At 37.5% G+C, this 22,858-nt stretch overlaps 1 protein-coding gene across 17 annotated transcripts in view; it reads right to left on the bottom strand.

Annotated features, from left to right (window-relative positions):
• The window catches only part of Smarca1 (SNF2 related chromatin remodeling ATPase 1), a 71,829-nt gene extending 53,622 nt beyond the window's left edge, over positions 1-18,207 (bottom strand). For 3 of the 17 annotated variants that reach the window (XM_076561578.1, XM_006994984.4, XM_006994983.4), the window contains exons 1-8: positions 16,159-16,510; positions 11,463-11,549; positions 8,629-8,795; positions 8,226-8,326; positions 8,016-8,116; positions 4,790-4,969; positions 1,502-1,657; positions 255-386 (exon numbers count right to left, since the gene is read on the bottom strand). In XM_076561578.1, coding sequence (XP_076417693.1) covers positions 255-386; positions 1,502-1,657; positions 4,790-4,969; positions 8,016-8,116; positions 8,226-8,326; positions 8,629-8,795; positions 11,463-11,549; positions 16,159-16,332 — 1,098 coding nt within the window. In that variant the 5' untranslated portion in view covers positions 16,333-16,510. Of the gene's footprint in view, positions 1-254; positions 387-1,501; positions 1,658-4,789; positions 4,970-8,015; positions 8,117-8,225; positions 8,327-8,628; positions 8,796-11,447; positions 11,550-16,056; positions 16,513-16,573; positions 16,593-16,676; positions 16,696-16,789; positions 16,809-16,969; positions 17,163-18,118 lie in introns of those variants that run through there. The other 14 variants (XM_076561576.1, XM_076561572.1, XM_076561575.1 and 11 more) reach the window with 10 other exon arrangements.
• Positions 18,208-22,858: the final 4,651 nt, after the last annotated feature.

The following is a 22,858-nucleotide window of genomic DNA, read 5'->3' as shown; positions in this document are numbered from 1 at the left end:
CTTGATCAAGTTATCTTCTCATATCCACACATATACACATTATGCACACATAACAATGATAATAAAGAAGAGAGAAGTAAGGAGGGGGAGAGAGTGAGGAGGTGAGCATAAATGATTCTGAACATTAGGAAAATACATTAAGATGTATGATTTGGAGCGGGGATTGGAGATCAATAGTAAAGTATCAGCTAAGCACCCTGGATACAACCCTGAGCACCACTACGCCTCACACAAATACTCTGTTTTAAACTTACGTCTGCAGAATTAAAGACATCCGGCAATAGAAAGTTAAGTAAAGCCCAGAGTTCATGCAGGTTATTCTGCAAAGGTGTCCCAGTTAGAAGTAAGCGATTAGTGGACTTGAACTCACGAACAATCTCTGAAAGCTAAAAAAAAATGTATATACATATCGTAGTTACATAAGCATTGTTCTGGTTCTTAGTAGGCTCAACATTCAGTTATATACTTCACTAAACACGTTTGTGATACACTAAGCCTTGAAAATTAACTTCCTATGGAAAAATTCCTAGTTCAGGTAGCATTGCATCCTAGACATTTTCAGATCTGAAAGAATACAAATCATATTTATATCTGAGATGCCTCCTCCATCATGAAACATTTGGTTTCTCCAATGGGGTCTCAGAAAATCATATTTCTTTCATGGAATCCAAGCTACCACTTTATATAAAAAATCTGCCCACCAAACATATTCATCTACATGTATAGCTAAGCTCTAGCTCGACATGGCCACAATTATTCAGCACCAGAATTGAGCTCATTTTCCCTGGTACTATGTATTAACATTTCAAGTTTAAGATCACAAAACAATGACAAAAACATAAAAATCATTAATTTTAGAAAATTCCTATTTTGATAATGCTCTTAATGAAGCAATTATGCTTTAACATGAGTCCTCTTTTCAAGTATTAGTTCCAATGTGAAATTAGTATGCTCCACCTGGTGGTTATGCTCCAGTTCTGTCCCTGTTTCTCCCAAAGTAGCCCAGCGATCCAAAGATAGGTTCATCATTATAAGTGAGGTTTTTCCTACTGTCAATGAAGTTGAATGGTAACAAATAATTGATACTTTTCAATGTTAACACCAGACTCTAATTCCCACAAGTCAGATAATTCCAGGGAATTCTTTTTTCTAATCCATAGGAATACACATAATTCCTCAATAAAAAATAAGTCAATGCAAATGATATTTGTACACCAAATAGTCTCAGCAATATTAAAATAATGTAGCATGGCAGAGTTAGGCTGCAACAGGAGAGATTGCAAAGAAATAACTTAATTTGCATTAAAATCGATGCTCAACTTTTATTGGTCCTTCACTCAATAATTTAGCCTTTATGGGCACTTTAAAAAATGATTATCATTCACATTCTGTGAATAAAACCACAATCTTCTAGTGCTTTGTTTTTATTTTAAACACAGAAAAGTGAACAAATGAGCCTACGAAGTAAATGAAAACTTGAATAATGATATTAAGAACTTACCTTAGATTTTTCATTTTTTATTCTGTGAGCTTCATCGATGACTAAGTATCTCCAATGAAACTTTTTAAACACAGATTTTTCTTTAATTACCATCTCATAAGAAGTCACACAAACATCCCACTCTCCTGGCATCATTTCATCACGAATAAAAGCAGCCTAAAAGGACATGGATGAAATAACTGAACACCTTAGTGTTACAAAGATTCAAGCACTACTAACATAATCTAATTTACTGAACAGAAAGTACTTAACATATAGTAACAGTTCCCACCTTTGGCAACATCTTATAAATTCTGTCATTTCCCAGTAGAAAAGAACTGTGTATTTTAGTAAGGAGTCCAGAAGCTCCTTAATATTTTTGTGAAGTCCCAAATGTTATTATAAGGCTACGGATATGGTTTCATAAAGGGACTCTTCTCTACGTGGTAAAGGAAGCAGTAAAAACAGTGACACTACAACAATTTTTAAATATTCACAGGCAGTGACCAACATGGTAGCCACCTTGACTGAAAGCATCTTTAACTAGTACAAACTTCATTCCAGATGTTATAGGCCAAAGTAAAATGACAACGTGTTGAATAAAGCAGAAAAAAAATCTATGTAAAAAGGACCAATTTGGTACTGTAACTTCAGAGTTACAGTGCCTAAATCAAAATCAATGGGTTATAGCAAAGTCTCTACTTCATAATTCATAAATATGCACCAAACACATTTTTGATTCATTCAACAACATTTACAAGTGTTCAGTATGTATTAAAAGGTTTCCTAGACTAACACAGAGGACAGAAAAATAGCTTTGTAGCCACCTCAGTCATATGCTGAGAAGCTGTCACATTTTAAAAGGCAATTAAAATATTAGAACATTAGTGGGGGCGGGCTGGATACTAGATCTCATTGATTCCTACTAACAACTTATCCTTGTTTCATTGACTGAAAGATTCCATTTCATGGTTTCTCAAGAGTTCCGTCGAATTGGGATTTATTTTTATTTAGCTTAACTCACGTTTAGAACTTACGAAATTATTGCAGATTCAGAGTTAGATATTTTGGTAAAATATTAAAAGCCACATGACCCAAAAGCTCTCCTTTTGTTAGTATTAAAAATAATGTGCCGGGCGGTGGTGGCGCACGCCTTTAATCCCAGCACTCAGGAGGCAGAGCCAGGCGGATCTCTGTGAGTTTGAGGCCAGCCTGGTCTCCAAAGCGAGTTCCAGGAAAGGTGCAAAGCTACACAGAGAAACCCTGTCTTGAAAAAAACCAAAAATAAAAAAATAAAATAATGCACATTGAAACTCATTCATAACTTCACAATCAGTAGTGATGTTGGAATTAGAACCATATCTGTTTCCATGTCCAGTAGATATGGATTCCTCTGTGATACACAAAGAAAAAGCAATAGACTTCAAGATGACTTTATATCAGTCAGGATCAAGAGCATCTCTCTTTGCATAGACAGGATGAAGGATATCTCTAACAACTTCACAATTCAAAAGCCTTTATAGAAATTAAATTTTTCATTATTAAATATTGGCCTCCTAAGTTATTTACAGAAAGCCACAAAAATAGGAGGGTCAGCACATGTATCCCATATGATTCCAAGGTTCAAATGGGTCTAAAATGATCATCTGGAATTTTAGATACATCAGCATCAATCTCTAAGAACTGAATTTAGCACATTAATTACTTATGTGATTGATAATTCCTGGTTTTGAAAATTTTAATGATGAACCATAATAAACTGTATTTTACTTGTGACCCAACATATGGATAGATGTTTGAGTGTGTGTATCCAAAAAGCAACTGAAACAATTTATTAAAGCAACACTTTTGTTTGCCGTGGTATGAAACTCTGCTTGCTTGCTCTGCTATTCCCTCCTGGTGTTTTGAAAATTGTTGACACGATCAACTAAATTAAAACCACAACTTATTCATGGATGATGACTCACAATCTGTAAAATTCTGACTTTATAGACTGGCTAATAGACTAAGAGACTGTTCAAGTTAGCACAATCCCAGCCTCCCAAGAGGCAGAGAAGTTATAATTAACGCCCCCCCCCCCATCTCTTTAAAACTCCCAGTGGTATTTCATGAAACAATTAGGCTCTATGTGTCATTTAAAAGCCATTGATTTATATTTTTATATACTGGGCATGGTGGGTCACAGTTTTAATCTCAGTACTCTGGAGGCTGAGGTAGGTGGAGGTGAATTTGAGGCCAGCCTGGTCTACATAGTGAATTCCAGGCCAGGCAGGCCTAAATAGTAAGAGCCTATCTCAAAAAAATACAATCTTACTATTGTACTGTGAAAAGCCAAGCCTGGATGTTGCTCTTTTACTTATAATCTTCAATAAATAATTTTAATAAAGTATCAATATCTTAGAAATGCAATTTTGTAAGCAATAGTACTACATTAAGTAATAGCAATAATCAGAAAAGAGTTCTAAGTAACCAATTTGCTATGGAGAAATAGTAGATTTAGGGAGGAATCAACCTTGTGATTCTAAATTTATGAACTCAGTATTTCAATATTTAAATTATTTATAAGTTAAATTTAAATAAATTGAAGTAAATTTTCTTCAAGCAAAATGATAATGATAAAATTACATAATTCATTATGGTTCTGTTCCACTGAGAGTGTCTCTTGACAATCCATCTAATCTAAATATGTAAAATAGTATAAACTTTTCTTTTAAACTGTGTTCTCTGGGGGCAAAATAAAGACAAAGTTCAGTAATATGCTTTCTAAGCAAATTATTCTTTTTGTGTTTTTGCATAATTTATTACTTTTTGATTGATTCTACAGTCCTAAAATAATTATAGCTTACTAACTGGACAAATAGCTAATTTAAATAACCTCTCCCTCCCCTGCCAAAATCCCAATGTCTGGTATTATCTGAGAATATATACAGACGTGTTACAAAGTCTTGATTAAACAGAGAATGGTAAGGTTCTCTGCAGCCACAGAAGATTTCTGTGTGTGGATGAGTGTGTGAATGCACCAAGCAAGCCAAAACTTCAGCAAGATTTAATTCATTCTAGTTCCTGCCTCCAAAACAGCACAAATGATGGGGTTGCTAATAGTACATACTATCTAAAAATAAACACGGTTCACAAGTGTGGAAACTAAATAAGTTACTATGTGCACAATACAACAGAACCTAGCTCAAAGTCAGTACAACCGGAGTGTTAGTTAGTAGCTGACTTAAGTGTTTTGAACAGACATATTATGCAACTGCTGCCTAGAAATGGTATTCTTGACAGCCCTTTGAAAGCTGTTTCTCAACTTACTCTTACATCTTTGTCTCCAACAAAACAAATAACACGGAGAGACGGAACCCATCTTTTAAATTCATTCATCCAGTTGTGTAACGTAGACTTTGGAACTAAAACCATGTGGGGTCCCGGAATGTTTCTGTAGTGCTTCAGGTAACCAAGCAAAGCAATGGTTTGTAAAGTCTTCCCAAGACCCTGCATCATCGTCACAAGGGGGAAAGACACACAAATACACTTTGTTAATGAAATCATTTGTTAGAAACAACATTCAAAAAATAGTTGCCAACTACCTCACATTGGGAATTAGGTTCCCACTAACAAAAAGTAAGAAGGGAGTTTTTTTAAAAAAGAAGAAAGACAGAAAACCATTTCAATTCAGTATTTGTCGTGAGTAGGGAGGAAAAGAACCAACAATCTGTAGTCAAATTATTGTGTAATAAATTACCTTTCCATTTGGGATATGTTGACTCTGTTTAGGATCAAGTAAACTGATTATGTAGTCTCTTCTGGTAGATGCAGAACTAGGAATTTTGAGGTGTGTTTCACAAAAATAGACTTCTTTCTAGAACCTGCTGAGATAGTGACCTTTCTTTCCTATTGTCCCCAACATTACTCCAGCCCAGGTATTAAATATTCAGACTGTGCATCTCAAGAGGCTCACAGCTGTCTACTTACACCTCACACCTTTAATGGCCTTAGGAATGAAAAAGGAACAGAGCACTGCAGTGAGAAAAGACTTTAGAGATCACCTAGTACAGTGTGCTTTTTTAAAGTAATATATCAAACACCCGTGAACCTTCCATCTAGCCCATGGGAAAGGTAACTATGCAATATGCTGTCCAGCCTTTTAAAGTCAGCTTTTTAAAACAAGAGTTGGGATGCGGCTCAGTGGGGAGCCCCTGCTTAGTATGAAGTCCTGGGTTTGATCCCAGCCTCATGAGTAAAAGTAAACACTAAATAATTAAGCAGCTTGTTGCCTTTATCTCTAAGCAAAGCACGGAACTTCACTCTATAAATCTAAGCTAAATGTCACTTTTATGGGCTATATCTTATCTGGCAAGTCACTTAAGATGGATTGTTATGGACAATATCCACCAAAACCTTAAAATGTTTAAGAAAAATAATGCCACTTCCAGAAGCCCTATAAGAAAAATCTGAGAGGAACAGAAAAACTGAGGACAAGATTGTCACAGTAGCTCTATTTCTGCTGCACAGCTAACAATCCAAAGGGCAGGAGCAGCAAGAGAAGAGTGGGCAGAAACAATGGTACCTCCTGACGACCATTAGACAGTAAAAACTTACTTTGACAAAATGTTTTAATGATATGAAAAAGACATATGAATGGAAAGAAGTCAGAATGCCAAATTATACATACAATATGATCTCAACTATACATCTAGAAAAAAAAAAGTTTAAAAAGAAACATGCCAAAATGTCAGCTGTAGTTATTTCTCAGTGGCAGAATTACTATTACTTGATTTCTTAATTTTAAAAAAATATTTTTTATTTTCTAAATTGCATATATTCTCAAAAATGTCTTCCTCTCTTTTGTTAATTAAAACAAGTTGGACATGAGGGTATACACCTGTAATCTCAGCTACTAGGGAGATGGAAGCAGGAGAATCACAAGTTCAAAACTTGAGCCACATAATGGGACCTTATCTCAAAACAAAACATATACAAGGGATTGGCGTGTAACATGGTGATAGACTGCTTGCCTAGTACACACAAGGCCCTAGGTCTAAGTTCCAGTACTGGAAAGGAAAAGGAAATGGAAAAGGAAATTTAAAAAGACGAAAAAATATAAGATAAAATTAAAACAAATCTGGCATCAGCAGAATCTTGAAGGATTTTTACATCATTTGTCTTAGACAGGTTGTAGCCAAGAAATTCTTGGGGTGAATAATCCTGGTCCTTCTGGTGAGAGACAAACCAAGGCCCTTTGAACTGAATATGGCCCTCAACAGAATAATGTAAATGTAAGGAGCTACTGACCCTTCTTTAAAACAATGCTCTGCCACACAACTAATAGCTGCTCAGCCAATGATGAGTGCCTATGGAATTGACTAAATGTCATAAAATGTGTTTCGTCACTTGGCCTTCTGGGGAATAATGATTGAAAACATGGCTCCTGAGTCTTATAAATACTATAATATTGGGTTAAATAGGTCTATAACTCTCTCTTTCATCTCTTTAATTTTATTAATTTTATCTTAAAACAAATCTGAGCCTCCATATAATCCCCTCATCTACTCAGTTAGCATCTTGTATGATCTTACTTTTTCTTCAGTTATTTTACATGCATGAACCATGATTCATTAGCTTATCAAAAGACTGCCATTTGGCACTCTACTCTTATGGAGACTCCACAATGAAGCTGAACATCGTGGCTATGCCTATAATCCCAACACTCAGAAGGCTAAGGCAAAAGAACTGAAACCCATTAGTCTGTGACCATATAATAGTGGCCTATCATAGTGAATTACAGGACAACACTCATTTATGTATGAATTCCTTCATTCATTCATTTACTTATTGCTTCATTTATATATCCTACCTCATTCCCAAGAAGATGCCAGGTTGCCTATTATAAAACATGGAACATAAATTAATGGCAAAACAGAAATGAAAAGTTATCGAGGAAAATTATACTAGAAGGTAAAGCCTAAGAAAAGAAAAAGAAATAAACCACTAAGGGCAGACCTTAAAAGGTGAAGAGATGCTCCTTCTGACATTGCACTTTTCTCTGGGCTTCCTAGAAGCCAAAGTGCAAACAAAAGCAAAAGCAAAAAGAGGTGTTGTACCACATCAGGAAATCTCCGTTGATCTTTGTGCTGTGCAAAGGGCTATATTCTAGAGGTTATTTGAACAGTTGTAGACTACAAACATTCTTTTGCAGGCTGGAGACATAGTTCAGAGGTTAAGAGCACTTGTTGCTCTGACAGAGGACCTGGGTTTCATTCCTGGCACTCATGTGGTGGCTCACAACCATCCATAACTCCAGTTCCAGGGGATCCTATGCCTCTTCTCACCTCCCTGGGCACTGCAAACACATGGTACACATACAGGCAGGCATACTTTACACAGATAAAGTAAAATAAATAACTCTAAAAGGTAAATCATTTTGCCACTAAATGTAGTTTCTAGACATAGAGTTTGAGCGAACTCCGGCACAGGTGGTTCAAATTTACATTAAAAACTTCTAGTAACTCAGAACATACTTTAAATACCAGCACCTTACCATTTCATCAGCTAAAATACCATTGACTCCATTTTCATACAAAGAGATCAACCAGTTTAGTCCTCGGATCTGATAATCTCGCAGGGGTCCTCCTTTCACATCTGAAAAAAAGAAATGAAGAACCTCTCATACTTCCTCTAGTATACTCAAGGAAATTTGTTTTTCTCAAACTGAACTGTAAAAGCAACATGACTGTGATAAAGTACTCACAGGAAGGTGAAACCTCAAATCTAACACACACATTAGATGTTTTCCTACTCTCTGACAGCAGTTCTTCATCTTCTTCTTGTTCTGTGCGCCTGTGGCGATAGCTAAAGCGGAAAAAAAAAAAAACTTTCACATTCAACATCAATGCTGAGACACCAACTAAGTTAGGTTTGTTAACATCTTTTATGAAAAAGGAATGTGTTATCTACTGTCTGGCATAGAATGTGCTAAAAGCAGTCTGCATTTTTAACTAATTAAGTTCTGGTAAGGAAAAAGCAAATATTGTTGTCTCCAAGACATATTTAAATTGCCAACAATCGTATTTATAAACAGTTATACTGAGCAAATGGAATGAGAAGGAGGAGGCAGAAAGAGAGGGGAAGTAAGCAGAGAGAAGGATGCATACTCTCCAACAGAAATCAAGCTCTGCTTGTCATCTTTCTTTACTCGAGGACGCCCCAGTTTCATGGTGAGAGGAGATGTTGGAGACTTCTGTGCTGAAGGTTGAATAAAATGTGCAAAAAGTTCTGTCTGCTTCAGTAAAAACTCAAATCTCTTTGCTCGGTCTGCTTTCTAATTTACAAAAGGAGAGGGAAAAAAAGATATTCTTTTTATACTCATGCAACGTTATTTAGCAAACATTCCACTTAATTTATGCAATATCCTCAGTGCTTTTAACATACTAGTCTATCAAATTCCCTTCAGAAATCCATGAGGTAGCCACTAGTGTCATATCCATTTTGCAGTTGATAAAATGGAGGCACAGAATGGGCGAGGAACATTCCCAAACTTCCACAGCTTGCAAGTAACCAAATTTCAAAATGCTGTTTCCAATAGTTTGAACAGAATAAAAATGACCTGAAAGATTTATTAAATGCCCCCCAAATAATTATACTCTTGGGATTGGTGGTGTAATGCAGTGGTAGAGGATGCGCCAAGGCCCAGAGTTTAATTCCCAGTGCCCAATATGACAAAAAAGGATCAAAAATCAAAATTGGAAAATATTATTCATTCATCTTTCTAAAATATTATTCTCTCTTCCTTCACAATAGAAAATTAAATATCAGTTATTATGTCCTGAACATAGAAACACATATAAATTGGGACCAGGTGTGGCAAACACATTTAATTCCAGCACTCAGAAGGCAGAGACAGGAGGATTTCTATGAGATCAAAGTCATACTCATCCATATAGTAAGCTTCAGTACAACCAGGATTACACAGAAAGACTTTTTCTCAAAATAAATAGATTAGATAGATAGATAGATAGATAGATAGATAGATAGATAGATAGATAGATATAGATATAGATAAATAAATGAAACACATATAAGTTGTGATACAAATATACTATAAATTTAACTTTTAGGATAATGAAGCTGCACCTAGAAATAACTGAAATCTAAGAATACAAATATCTGCTGTTCTCAAAAATATTTTCAGTGTCATGGTACAATAATGCAATGAACATTGCTTTGAATTATGGTGATCTGGAAAATTATATTTTATGCTATTAGTATGTAAGGTTTCTACCCAAAGGAATAGAACTCAGAGAAAAAAATATAGGCACACACATATGTGATGCAGTTAATCACTGAATGTTTATCTGTAGTCTAAAATTTCAATAAGCTCTATATTTTTTAGATGCCCGTTTGTCTTCTAATAAGAGAGAGAAAAAAGGGGTATGGGTTTGGATGGGAGGCAAGTTGGGGATAATCTAAGGAATAAGGGGAAGGGAAACCATATTCAGAATATAGTAAAAAAAAATCTATTTTCAATAAAAAAAATTAGGGAAAACTTAAAAAATAAACATGTTCACTACGAAACCTTAAAAGATCAAAAGACTTATACCTCATCCTAGGCAAAGGAATTAATGAAGTTAATTTTTTTGAGTCGCTTTCTGACCATTCAGCAGAGAATAATTGATTAATGGTGAAAAATTAATAACAACACTGGAAACTTACAGGAACATTCATTAGCACAGATACAAGACTTAGAAAAAAATACATTCAGATGACGAGCTGGAAGGAGGCCAAAGGTTTTCCACTTCATGTTATCCTCTCTGGAATGTTGTTTTTAGAACTGTTAAAACATTAACTGTCTCCTTAGATGTGGTCTTAAACATCAAGGCACAGACTCTTGTAAAATAGCTATCAGCAACTAAAACATGTATTTCCTCTCTTCTTATTTTTAAAACTGCAAAAATAGTCCTTCAGGGGGAAAAAAATCAGTTCCAACTACCTGTCCAGTTCTCAGTGACTGAAAATTAAACATATCATAAAGCAATATATGGTGCTCAACTAAGATTACACTACTTAAGTTTGTAATACTTTCATGCATTGGGCAAAGAAACCTGAATATGCCTCCAAAGATGAATTACCATACTACATATTTCCTTAATGTATAGCATTCATTTATATACAAATTAAGAAGGCTACATACTGATCTGGCATCATGACTGCATTTCGCTCAAGGTACAAAGCCATAAAGATACCACCACTGACACCTTCATCACTGAGTACACAAAATATTTTTGCCTTACATCATCTTAGTATTGGTTAAAGAACACTGAGCAAAAGTGAGACATAGCTTCTCATCTCAACTATTCCACATAGTTTCCATGATCCTTAATGTTCTCCTTTGAAAATGACATGAATTTATGCAATAAAAAGTAATTATTGTCTCAGTGGTTAAAGTGCTTGTCACAACAGTATAACATCCTGAGTTCAGATGCCTAGCACCACATAAAATGTCGGGTACAACAGCACACACGTTATACTCCCAGCATTGACAGGAAGGAGAGTTGGATCTCTAGAGCTCACTGGCCATTCAGCTTCATCAAATTTGTGAGCTCTTTGTTAAGCCAGTGGGAAAAAAATATCAAGTAAGATGGAAAGTGATTAAGGAAGAAACCCACCCAAACCCTTCCTCAGGTTAAGGAAGCCAGAATTTTAAAAAATATTGTTAATAAGGTAGGCAGTGATAGAGGAAGATAATTGGCATCCACTTCTGGCCTACACACACACACACACACACACACGTACATACATACATACATACATACACATACATATACACACACACTTGTGACAATTGAATGTATTAAATTACATTTGTACTCTGAAATCTGATTAGGTGTCATAAACAGACAAATCTACAACCTGTCTACAAACAAACAAACAAACAAACAAACAAACAAAAGAATCACAGTGTTCACTACCTTACCAAGGGTATATTTACCATTTTCTCTTCATATTCTGGGTCCATTTCCTTTTCAGACTTGGAAGCTTTAGCAGCAAGTTTGAGTTGAAATGGAGAAGTGATTTTCTAGAATTTCAAAGGAAATAAATATCAGCCAATTGCAAAGCAAGGTTTTTAAGCTGGTCAATGTTCTCCCTTAAAGAAAGCCAAAGTAATTAAATAACTTGATAAATAAATCACTGAGGGACATACACAGAGCAATGATGAGAGCATGTTATAAAGCAGGGCTTATGATTAATCCAGTTCTGTGCACCTGAGGTCCAATAAAAAAAACTGAAATATCAGAGAGATGGCATTAATTAGAATAAAAACCAAAAATAAAACACTAAGCCCTTTTGTCTATTTTTAATTAAAGCAGAAGAAATGTGCAACCATAAAATAGCAGACTTAGAAATCCTGAACAGGCCAATGCTCAACCACAACCCAAAGAATTCAAGAAATGTAAATAATAACCCTCCCAAACACTTCTTTATGTACTGGAAACCAGCCAGACTTTCAGAAGAAAAGACTCTGGCTTCTGTTCCTGAAACGACACTTTTGAAATTTGTTTTCCTAGACTAATTAAAGCATGTACATTTTTATGCAGTGTGACATGATCTCATACACTTAAAATAATCCAATAGTACAGCTTCAAACTGGTCACTTTATTTCCTCTGGAAAGAAAACTATTCTATTCATGTTACAAAAACATTTTATACAAGTGATTCGTCAGAGCTATTCTCTATTAACTGTTGGTGTTTTTAAAGCTGTAATTTAGTGAACACTAGCATCAATTAGTAACGAGAAGTCGAAAATAACTTGCCAATACATGGTTAACGTCTTACATAAAAACAAACCTATTGATTTAAATATCAGAACATACATAGAGTAAATACCCTTCTCTGGGAGAAATCAAGAGATAAAAATAACAAAACAAAAATCTATTCACTAAGATCAATACCAAGAATATTTGAATTTGAACACAGACTTTGCAGAAATTAAAGCACAAATCTTCTGTGAAAACAAAAGAAATGAGGTAACTTTTATCACAGCTTTTGTCAACCTGTCTCTGAAATCTTCCATAATAATTCAGCACCAGAATAGGACCTTAAACAAGAAAACAAAATACCTCCAATAATTAATTACTATCTTCCCAACATTTGCTAAAAGTTTTATTTTGAGGAAATTCAAACAAAGAGTATGGAACTTGACCTTAGTCAGAGTCCTACTATGGAGCACTGATCACATAACAACTATGTTGATTTACAGCATCTCAGGTATAGTGATCTGATCAACTGTATGAGATGTCTTGAATGTAATTCTGGATGGATTGGAATAGAAACTGAGAAAGACACTTTGAAGAACATACTTTCAACATGTCACATATGCTGGGAGTCATGGCTCACGCTTTCAACCCAGCATTGAGGCAGAGTCAGAAAGAACTCTGAATTTGAGGCCAGCCTGGTCTACAGAGTGAGTTCTAGGAAAGTCCGAGATACACAGAGAAATCCTGTTTCAGAAAAAATAAGTCACATATACTACAAGTCTCATTTTCAAAGCAACAGAATCTTAGATATCAAAATATACATAAAGTACATGAATAAATAAATCTTTTAAAAAATCACACTATCATCTTAAAAGGTTAATGAGATGGAGTTTTCAAGTTTTAAAACACTACCAATTACCTCATCAAATATATATATATATATATGATAAATATATATGGAAATAAACTTCACTATCAGAAGATTAGATCTCAGAAAAAAATTCTATTCATTACTTCTGTGCTTAAAAATCTAATCACACACTACTTGAATCCCTCATCCTGAGCAGTACTATTAAAATATATGGGTAATCACTTCATTGACACTACTATCCACAACAATTTTTTTAATTCTTTCAAGAACCAGAAGGCAAGAAACAATACTCCTGTGTAGGCTGTCACAATCAGCTCACTAATAGCTCTATCCAATTCTATCTCATTTGATAGTCCAGCTTTGCACACCCAAGGGAATGAAAGCATTACTAAATGACATAGTAACGACTACTAAAACAAGGTATTAGCATGACACCAGGAAGAGATGGCAGAACTCCATAACTGACATCCTGTTCTCTATATTAGCATCCTTTATCCTTGGGCTGAGCATCACCGATATTTTTGTATTTTACAGAGGCTTTAAATGATCATATGCCTTTGTTATATCTATGTCCTGTATGATAGATACATTCTTTGTGATGAAAGTAGATGAACTCTTTCAAAAGTGAAAGTAAATACCCTGCTATTGAGGAGACAAGAATTATTAGAAGCAGAAATAATAAGAAGCTATTATTACTTTAAAAAAAAAGTCTGAGAAATGGTTATTTAGTTGAAAGGAAACAACCTGCTTAATGTCAACAGGCTTTGTATCACTGTTAAAGTATACTAACCAATGACTACAAGGGAAGGATAAATGTGTACTTCTTACAGATTCAAGGTAATTCAAAATATACTTAATGTTTTTAAAGGATCTGTGTGTGTGTGTGTGTGTGTGTGTGTGTGTGTGTGTGTGTGTGTTTCTATACATTTGTTTGGGTGTGTGCACATAGGAGTGTGAAGATTCCATGCATCAAGTATAGGGGACAAAAGAGAACATCAAGCGTCCTCCTCTATTGCTTTCTACTTCGTCCTCTGAGGCAGTGTCTCTCCCTCAACCCAGGGCTGCCATTTTCCCACGAGACTCAGAGCCACCAAGCCCCGCCCCCCCAGCAATCCTCCTCGTTCTGTCATGCTCAAAAATGAGGCTGTCAGGTGTGTGCAGGCCTAGTGTGTTACCTGGTTGGTGGAACCCAAATTCTAGTTCTGATTGTGTGTCAAGGGCTCTTAACCTTGTCTCCCATCCCATCCCAAACTAAGCTTTTAAAGACAACTGAAAATTGAAAAAAAAAAAAAAAAAAGATTGACCAAAATAGGAAATGTTGGAGACCCAGGAAATGCAGTTTCTATCTTGAGTGGACAAATGAGGTTCCACCAGAGCAGTATATAGAGTTCCTGAACATACAGCAATACATTTCATGTTTGTTAAATGTAATTTTTATTGATCCCCAGTCTTTTCACAATGGAAATCCAAAAACTTATACAATTTCAAAATTCAACATTGACTAGCTTGCCAAAGAAGAAGGAGAAAAATTACTTAGCACTTACATTCGCCCAGTCCAGGGAATAAAAGGCACTAGATACATTGTTGAATTTCTCAACCAATTTATACTGATACTTGATATCTGGCCCAGCTTTAATCATCAATGTTGTCTTACTGATCCAAGTATTACACACATCTTACATCCAGTGTTTTCCATGGTTTTCACTTAGCACTACAGTTGTCTTCTCTTGAGTCAACTTTGGAACAGTTAACTATGTGACTTAAGTAACTGCTGGATTTAGCACCACTCTCCAATACAAAGCAAAGGCTGTTAATTTCCTCCCAAAGCTGTCCATTTAGTCATATAGCGTTGTACAATGATTCATACAAACCCACTTGAGATCTCTAAAGCATAATTGCAATTACCCACCATTTTTAAAATCATCATGTGTGTCGTAAACGGAAAAAAATCCACCTATAAACGATCTGTTCTGCAATTTTATTAGACATCAAAACTTCTTATGCTCCATCCTATCCTTTAATATAAATTTTGAAAGCATTGTATAGTTTTACTTGCACATTAATGTGAATTAATACCTACTTCCTGGATTTGTCTGTAATGGGTGTGACAGTGATTCCGTCTTATGTATCAGAAGTAGTTCATCCTACAGACTATGACTTTACAACATTGACAAAAAATTGCCTGTGTCAAGGAGTGAATGGTGCCCCAGTAGGCAAGGGAAGTGAAAGGCTAGAAGACCAGAGACCAGATGTGGGAGGGGCGGGGTGGGGGGGAGATCATCTGGGTGGCCTGGAGTGAAACACTATACCATCGGGGCAGGGCAGGAGAGAGTGAGGGTGCAAAGATTGGACATTTTCCTAAGACAGCAAGCATGGTTCCTCAGTGTGAGGATTATAAGGTAAACCGCGGAGAGGTTTTTTTCTTGACATGACAACCCCTCCTCACCATGAGGCGGGGATCAAAGGAACAAGGAAGATTTTTTTTTTTTTTTTCTGTAATCCCAAAGACAGACATTGCCAATCAAAGCAAGCATTATCTTCCAACCATTCTTCCTCTTCCCGGTCTTGCTCCCCCTATCACCAGCACCTTGAAATTTAAATTACAAAAATAAGCCCCAGTCAAACCCCCTTCAGCGATGGTGGGACTGAAGGGCCCAGATTTCCCAGGCAGAGGCCCACGGGAAGAGGGGGGTAGGAGAATAAGCAAGGAAAGGGAGAGGCGGAGGCTTTTTCCTGCACAGCCCCATCCCCCATACCGTTCCCCCAGTTCCGGGAAGGTGGGGGGGCCCGGGGCTAGAAGAGACTTGGGGCTCCCGATCGGACACCCCGCCACCCTGCCGCGCCCTCGCCCTGCCCCGCCCCCGCCCAGCAGGCAGCCGGCAGGAAAGGGGGAGGGGAGGGAATGCTAGCTGGTTCTGCCGCCCCGCTGCCCCCATCCCTGCAGTGATCGCGGGTACCTGTCGGCGCCAAAAGGTCAGGATTTGGGCCCCTATGAGGGGCCAGGCACAGGATGTGACCAGCACACACAGAGCGCGCGCACACACCCCTTTCCTATTTACCTCCTTCTTCTTCTCGCCCTTCTCAGTGGCCGTGGTGGCTTCCGTGGCGGCGGCAGCCGCTCCCTCCTCCTTAAAGGTGGACGGCCCGGGCTGCTCATCCTCTATGACCACGATTGTGGCTCTGGTATCCGAGGCTGCCACGGTGGCTGCCTCTGTGGCCGTGTCCGGCTCCATGGCGTTGGAGCGGGAAAGATGAGGGGGGACGAGGAAGGGGAGAAGGGAGGCTCCTGGGCGGCAACAGTGGCTGCACTGGAAAGAGCTAGATAGAGCAGGGGTAGAGAATACTAGCTTCCAACCCCTTCGCTCGCCCCCCACCTTCTTTAAATAACCCTCAACCCTGCCTGCCCCACTTCCGTCCACCCACCCTACGTCATGGCCTCCCCCCTATCACCCTCCCCCCTCCGCCCCCCCTCACCAATCGCGAGACTCCCCCTCCCCATCCAGAGCCCGGGCTGGTCCCACACGACCAACTGTTGCCTGAATGTGGGGTGAACTCAGGGGTGGAGGACGAAACCCACACAGCTCATGGCTCCTTAAAAATTCTACTTCTCCATATGCCCCCAACAGAGAGCTGAGTTCCCCCTCACAGATGTGTGCAGAAGAAATTCCCTTTCCCTCAAATCTGCTCTACCTATTCTGCACCTCTGTGCCTCAGGGTGTTCTTCCCTTCTAGCACAAAGAACTCCTCTGCTTATGAGTGCCATAAAAGGTCTTTCTCAGTATACAGTTTTTCGTTGGAAAGCCCAGAATCCCTCTGGGGATTGCCCTTTTGCAGGCTTCTGGAAGAGTTAGATTGACAGTGTACACTCACCTTCAGAAACTCTGCTGAAAAAGAACTGAGTCACTTGATGACAAATATTCCCTTAGAAGGCAAAACCTGACTCAGGTTTTAGAAATATGTGTCTCTGGTTTTCTCAGATGGCCAGTACTCAGGAGTCCTTCTTTTGACTGCACCCCTGAATTTTAAAATTCAAAGGGGACAATGCCAAAGTCTTCCACAAAACCTAGGGCAAGTTGTGATAGGTTATCTAATATTGGTCATTGAATTAAACAGCTATGGTTTTTTTTGTTTTTTTTGTTTTTTTGTTTTTTTGCTTATGATCTGTCCATATCCTTGTTATTAATCAATGATCGCTGAATGAATTTTGTGAAAGGGGCAAATGTGTATACACACAACTATTAATTATTGCTTCTATGTCCCCTCATTATTTATCAACAATGGGAAGATTGATAGCCTACCCTTTAAAGTTCAGGCATTAGAGATGACAGACAACAAGACATGTAAGAAACAGTACACCAAACAATCACAAAGCATACTGTTTCCAAAATGAAGCAACTGTTTTCCAAATTCATTGTCACATGGTTAACTTCCATCAGCATACCTTCCTAAACAACCCATCTAAAATAAAGTGTGGTTTGTGTAAATAGTGCCATAGCAGTCGGGTGACCCCAAATAATACTATTACTGGTCACCCACGCCTTAGTGTGAATGGATGTGGATGTAAGATTCTGTCCCTAAACTAGGTCTTGTTTCTCTGTCTCTCGCACTGTGTGTGTGTTTCTCTCTGTCTCTGTCTCTCTCTGTCTCTCTCTCTCTCTCTCTCTCTCTCTCTCTGTGTGTGTGTGTGTGTGTGTGTATGTGTGTGTGTGTGTGTGTGTGTGTGTGTGTGTGTGTGTGTGTGTTTCTCTGTGCCTCTTTCTCTCTTTCCCTCTTACCCTTCCTGTCTCCCACCTATCTCTTTTGAGGGAGGGTCTTGCTCTGTAGCTCAAGCTGACCTTTACCTTGCAGCAATTCTCCTGCCTCAACCTCTCAATCCCTAGGATTACAGGCACAAGCAACCATGTTCCATTCCTTGGTCTAATTTTAAACACAGGAAAAGAGGCAGAGAAGAAGCTAGTGACTGAATGGGTGTGCCAAAGAAATGGAATAAGAATCTCATGATAGCATCTTCTCATTTACCTTCATTATGTATGGATCCCTCCATCCAAGTCCACTGTTGATGTTTCTTACTGAAGTACAGGCATGCACTACCCAATGGACATGGTGTGTCTCAGTATAAAAACAGCTGGTATTCCTGAAGCATCAGATTTCATTAAAGGAGAAGGGAATTAATGGACTAACTGACCGCTAAAATAAGAATTTTCTATTAAAATATACAGATACATTAGGGAATGTGAATTCTTACCCCCTTCCCCACTGCCGGTACAATCTCCTCAGTCAATCAATAATGTCCCTTGGTAGACAAATTACAGAAGACCTGAAAGGGGAAAGTAGGATATATCCACACATACTTGTCAAACAGAGGAAGTAGAGGATTTTTCTCTTTTTTTCTCTCTCTCTCTTTTCATTCAAACTGCAACTGAGAAAAAAAATAGAATCCCCCTTTTTGCTGCCTGCAGCTTGTAGTAACAGTAGAAAGGCCCAAGAAATATTTGCTATCTTTTGATGTGGCCCTGCTTTTAAGGTACCATATTGCTTATTGCTACCATCCAATGTTCTGGTACACCATGCATTAAAGGCACTTTCATCGGGACATTTTTTTTCTGTGTGAATATGCATTCCACATTCCAAGGGAAGAACTTGGGAATTGATTTGGGATTGAGAGATAGAATGTATTTGTACTTTGGCAATTTCTCACATATATATAAGGCGATCCTTCCTTTTAAAGACAGTGTGGCTGAAAGTGCATTCAAGTATACAAATTTGCCTGGAAAGGTCGATGCTTAGTAAATAGACTTTGCCACGGGATTCGTGTAAATATTGGCCTTTGGCTTATGGCAACAGCTGGTGTTTACAGAGCGTGTACCCTCCTATTTGTGAATCTGCCTAGAATTCATGACCTGTAGACTTTGTTCAAGTCCCCTCACTTAGGATTCTCTGCTCTATCTGCTTCTGCTCCACCCTAATGTGAACTTGTCTTCTGAAATGGTCTTTAATTGCACTGCTCCATTGGGGTTGGAGAACAAGGCAAATGTTTATAAAAATGGAAGCCACACGAATGTAGGAATCTCCAAATGAATCTCACCTCCTGTGCTAAATGTCTATTTTGGCAGATTTGAACATTGTAGAAGTTGTGCAGTTGATACTTGTCCAGGAACTACCAGAATGCACGATCACACAGTTGCTCAACTGTTTAACTAAGTCCCTAAAGGCCACTTCAAGGGCCTGGTGTTCCTTCTCTTATCCTGTATCTGAAATTTGTCATGGGCCCCACATGGTGGCTTCAGACCACATCATTACTTTTAGAAGCTAGTACACAGAATTCTCGTCATAGTGTCTTGGTTGCAATTATGATACCAGTCTGCTTAAACCAACAGTCTTTCTCATCTATTTTTTTTTTCAATTCATAGTAGTGGCATTTTTAAAGCCATATGTCCTTGATGCTGACAATGTTAAGGAAAAGCTAATGGTCCTATTGAATAGAGATACTTCTTAATTACTTAATACTGTAAATGGTAGTGTACAACATTCTTTTTACTATTTAAAGTTTTTCTACAGTAAATTTTTTTTTCTATTGCTTGACAGTTTCGTATATTTATATAATGAATTGGAGTCATGTTCACCTCCATTCTCCTGTCTTATATCCCTCATCCTACTGGAACCCTTCCTCTCAGCAAGGCACGTTTTACTTTCCCTTTTGTGTGTGACCCACTGAGTTGAATTAGAAATTTTACCCATGCATACGTAGGAGGTTATTTAGTGAAGCAAGGGTGACTTGCCAGTGGCTTACCTAACTGAAGAAAATGACACTCCCATCCCAAAAGAAGGGACCTGGTGGACCCATCTTCCATCCATGACAAAAGTTTAATGGGCTCAGTCTTGTGCAGGTCTTGTGCATGTAGCCACAGCCTCCGTGCAATGCCTATGACATGTCCTGAAGACATCTTTCTGCTACACAGCTCCCCATCCTTTGGCTCTTTTATCCTTTTTTTCCTCTTCTCCAATGTTCCCTGAGCCTTGGTATGCAACATTTTTACTATCTGATACTGCTTATGCTCTTAATAATTCCATCAAATAAAAATCAGCACATCTGTTTTACAGATGAGATCATGGAAATTTAAGGAGGTTAAATAATTCATCTAAGATTCCATAGCTAGTAAGTGTCATAAGCCAGATTCAAATTCCAAACTCATTCAACATCTCATTTTTTCCCATTTCATCTTTATTAAGTTCCCTATTCTTCATGGGGCTTCCTCCTTGATAATGTAAATTATATTGAGGGCTGGAGAGATGGCTCAGCAGGTAAGAGCACTAGCTGTTCTTCCAGAGGACCTGTGTTCAATTCCCAGCACCCACATGGCAGCTCACAGCTGTCTGTAACTCCAGTTGCAGGGGACCCAACACTCTCATGCAGGCAAAACACCAATGCACATAATTTTTTTTTAAAAAAATGATTTTTTCCCTAGTGTTTCCTCTAAATTACCCAAACAGTAATGATTCTTAGGACAGTTACTGCTGAGAGGAGAAACCCTAAGGGAAACAACTTATGTATTCAAAAAGGGATTGGAAAACAAGTGCAAAGCACATTCATAAATGGAATACTCAACAAACATTAGAATGAGTGTGTGGGGCCTGGAGAAATGGTTCAGCACTTAGGAGTACTAGCTGATGTTCAGAGGACCCAGTTCAACTCCCAAAATCCACATGGTGACTCACAACCATCTGTAACTACAGTTCTAAGGGATCTGATGCCCCCTTCTGGTCTCCATGGGCACTGCATTCATATGGTGCACAAACATATGCAGGCAAAGCACTCATAACTATAAAATATAAATAAATGAATGAATGAATAAATAAATAAATAAATAACATTTTTTTAAAAGAATGATTATGTAAATAGGTATTTGTTGACACAAAAATATGCCCTTAATATTCAGTTTAATATAAAGGAAAGGCAAGAATAAAAGTTCTTATTTTAGAGGGAAAAAAAGCAAAGAAAGAATTTATGTAAATAGTGAAAAGTCCTGCTCCAAATGTTAGCAGTAGTTGCAGCAATTGGTAGGATTATGGGAGACCTTTTTTTTCCCATTATATTTAGGTTTTTTTAATTTTCTATTTTATCAGTTTTCCTTGATGAAGTTGCTTCTTTAGGTATAAAGGAATAAAGAAAATGATAAAGGATGAAAATCAAAACACTCCTCAAAGCTAGAAGTATGAGCTAGTAGAATGAGTCAAAAACTGGAAAGGAAAACAAGAGTGTGGTAGCATACCCCAATAATCACACTGGAGGGTGAGGCTAAAAGTTGTAGAGATTAGGGCCAACCTGGGTTACATAATGAGAACAACGGCATTTTATCCTAAAGAAACCATGGTGGGTAAAGTAGCAGAAGCAATAGAAATTATTTTACTGGTTACAGTAATGTGAGCTAGATGAGGAATTACTTTTAACTGTAACCATTTTAAGCTGTATGTGTATAAAGATTTTTCTACTTTTAGAAATTATCATGTAAAACATAGTCCAAGAAAAAACTATAACAAGTTCTTCAGGTGCTTTCTAATCCTGACATTCAATCCATCCATAATACCCTAAAACATGAAACATGATAAATTATACAAACTGGGATTATTAAATGCATAATATCATGCATGGTTAAAATTATTTCTGGCAGAATAGTAATTGGCTTTGACACTGTAGTCCAAAAGCTTGGAGTTCAAACTCTGCCCTCAGATTTGCATCTGTAAAACAGATAGGATGATATGTAAATTAAAGTGGTTAATAAAGCTGCAACATGAAAATGGATGAAAAAATATTTTTTAAAAACTTAATGAAAAACGTTTTCCATGATCTCGGTGTATAAAATGCAGTCAGTGAATGCTAATTAACCAAAGGACAAAACTCAAGGTAACACTTCAAGCTTCAGATTGAGCCAAGGATATAAAAAAAACTGGCTGGAAGTCAGCCCTAAACAGTTGCCAAGTTAATTGAGTCTATTATCATTTTAAGGGTCAGCAATTTAGTGCAATTGCACTTTTCCAAAGGCAAGTTTCAAAGAAAGGCAGTAAATTAGGCAAAAGAGAATCAAGACACTTCCCAACTTAGACTGACACCTACCTGAAAGCAGGAAACATCTGATAAAAATATACTTTGTGTATGACAGTACAATTTACATATCAAATACTATAATGAAATGATTCACTTTTTGAAAATGGCATAGGAGTATTCAGTCCAAGAACTAACTGAACCACTACATTCAGTCCTTCGCCCTCTACACATACCTTTGGACTTCTAGGTTAGCTCCTCCTGTTTCTCCCATTTCCCTTTTTCTATCTTATCCTAGGTGTCCAGTCTTACCAGATGTCACATGCATAACAAACAATACATGATTCAATTAGTCAGGCATCATCTCTAGTTTCTACTACTTATAACACATCGAAATACAGTTTGAGTTCAATTTACATCTTTACTTTGGATGAATGTTCTCATTGGTTGACGTGTTGCTATCTGTAATGACAAGTTACCACAACCGTTTGTCTCAGATGTCATGGTACCTTTTAATGTTGGCCATTCGTTTTCTAGACATGTGGGACACTGTGAATATCTTCAACCATCTACCAGCATGATTCTTGCTTGTTTGAAGATCACTTCAGATCTAGTACCATTTCCCATAAATACAGTAAAATGCTATAGATTTCTCTGTGACATCATGTTCCTGCACAGAATCTTTTGAATAATTATCCAGGCCATGCCATTTATCCCAG

Source organism: Peromyscus maniculatus, chromosome X (assembly GCF_049852395.1).
Source record: "Peromyscus maniculatus bairdii isolate BWxNUB_F1_BW_parent chromosome X, HU_Pman_BW_mat_3.1, whole genome shotgun sequence".
In the NCBI taxonomy this organism is placed as follows: Eukaryota; Metazoa; Chordata; class Mammalia; order Rodentia; family Cricetidae; genus Peromyscus; species Peromyscus maniculatus.
This window is presented reverse-complemented; position numbering and strand designations above follow the sequence as displayed.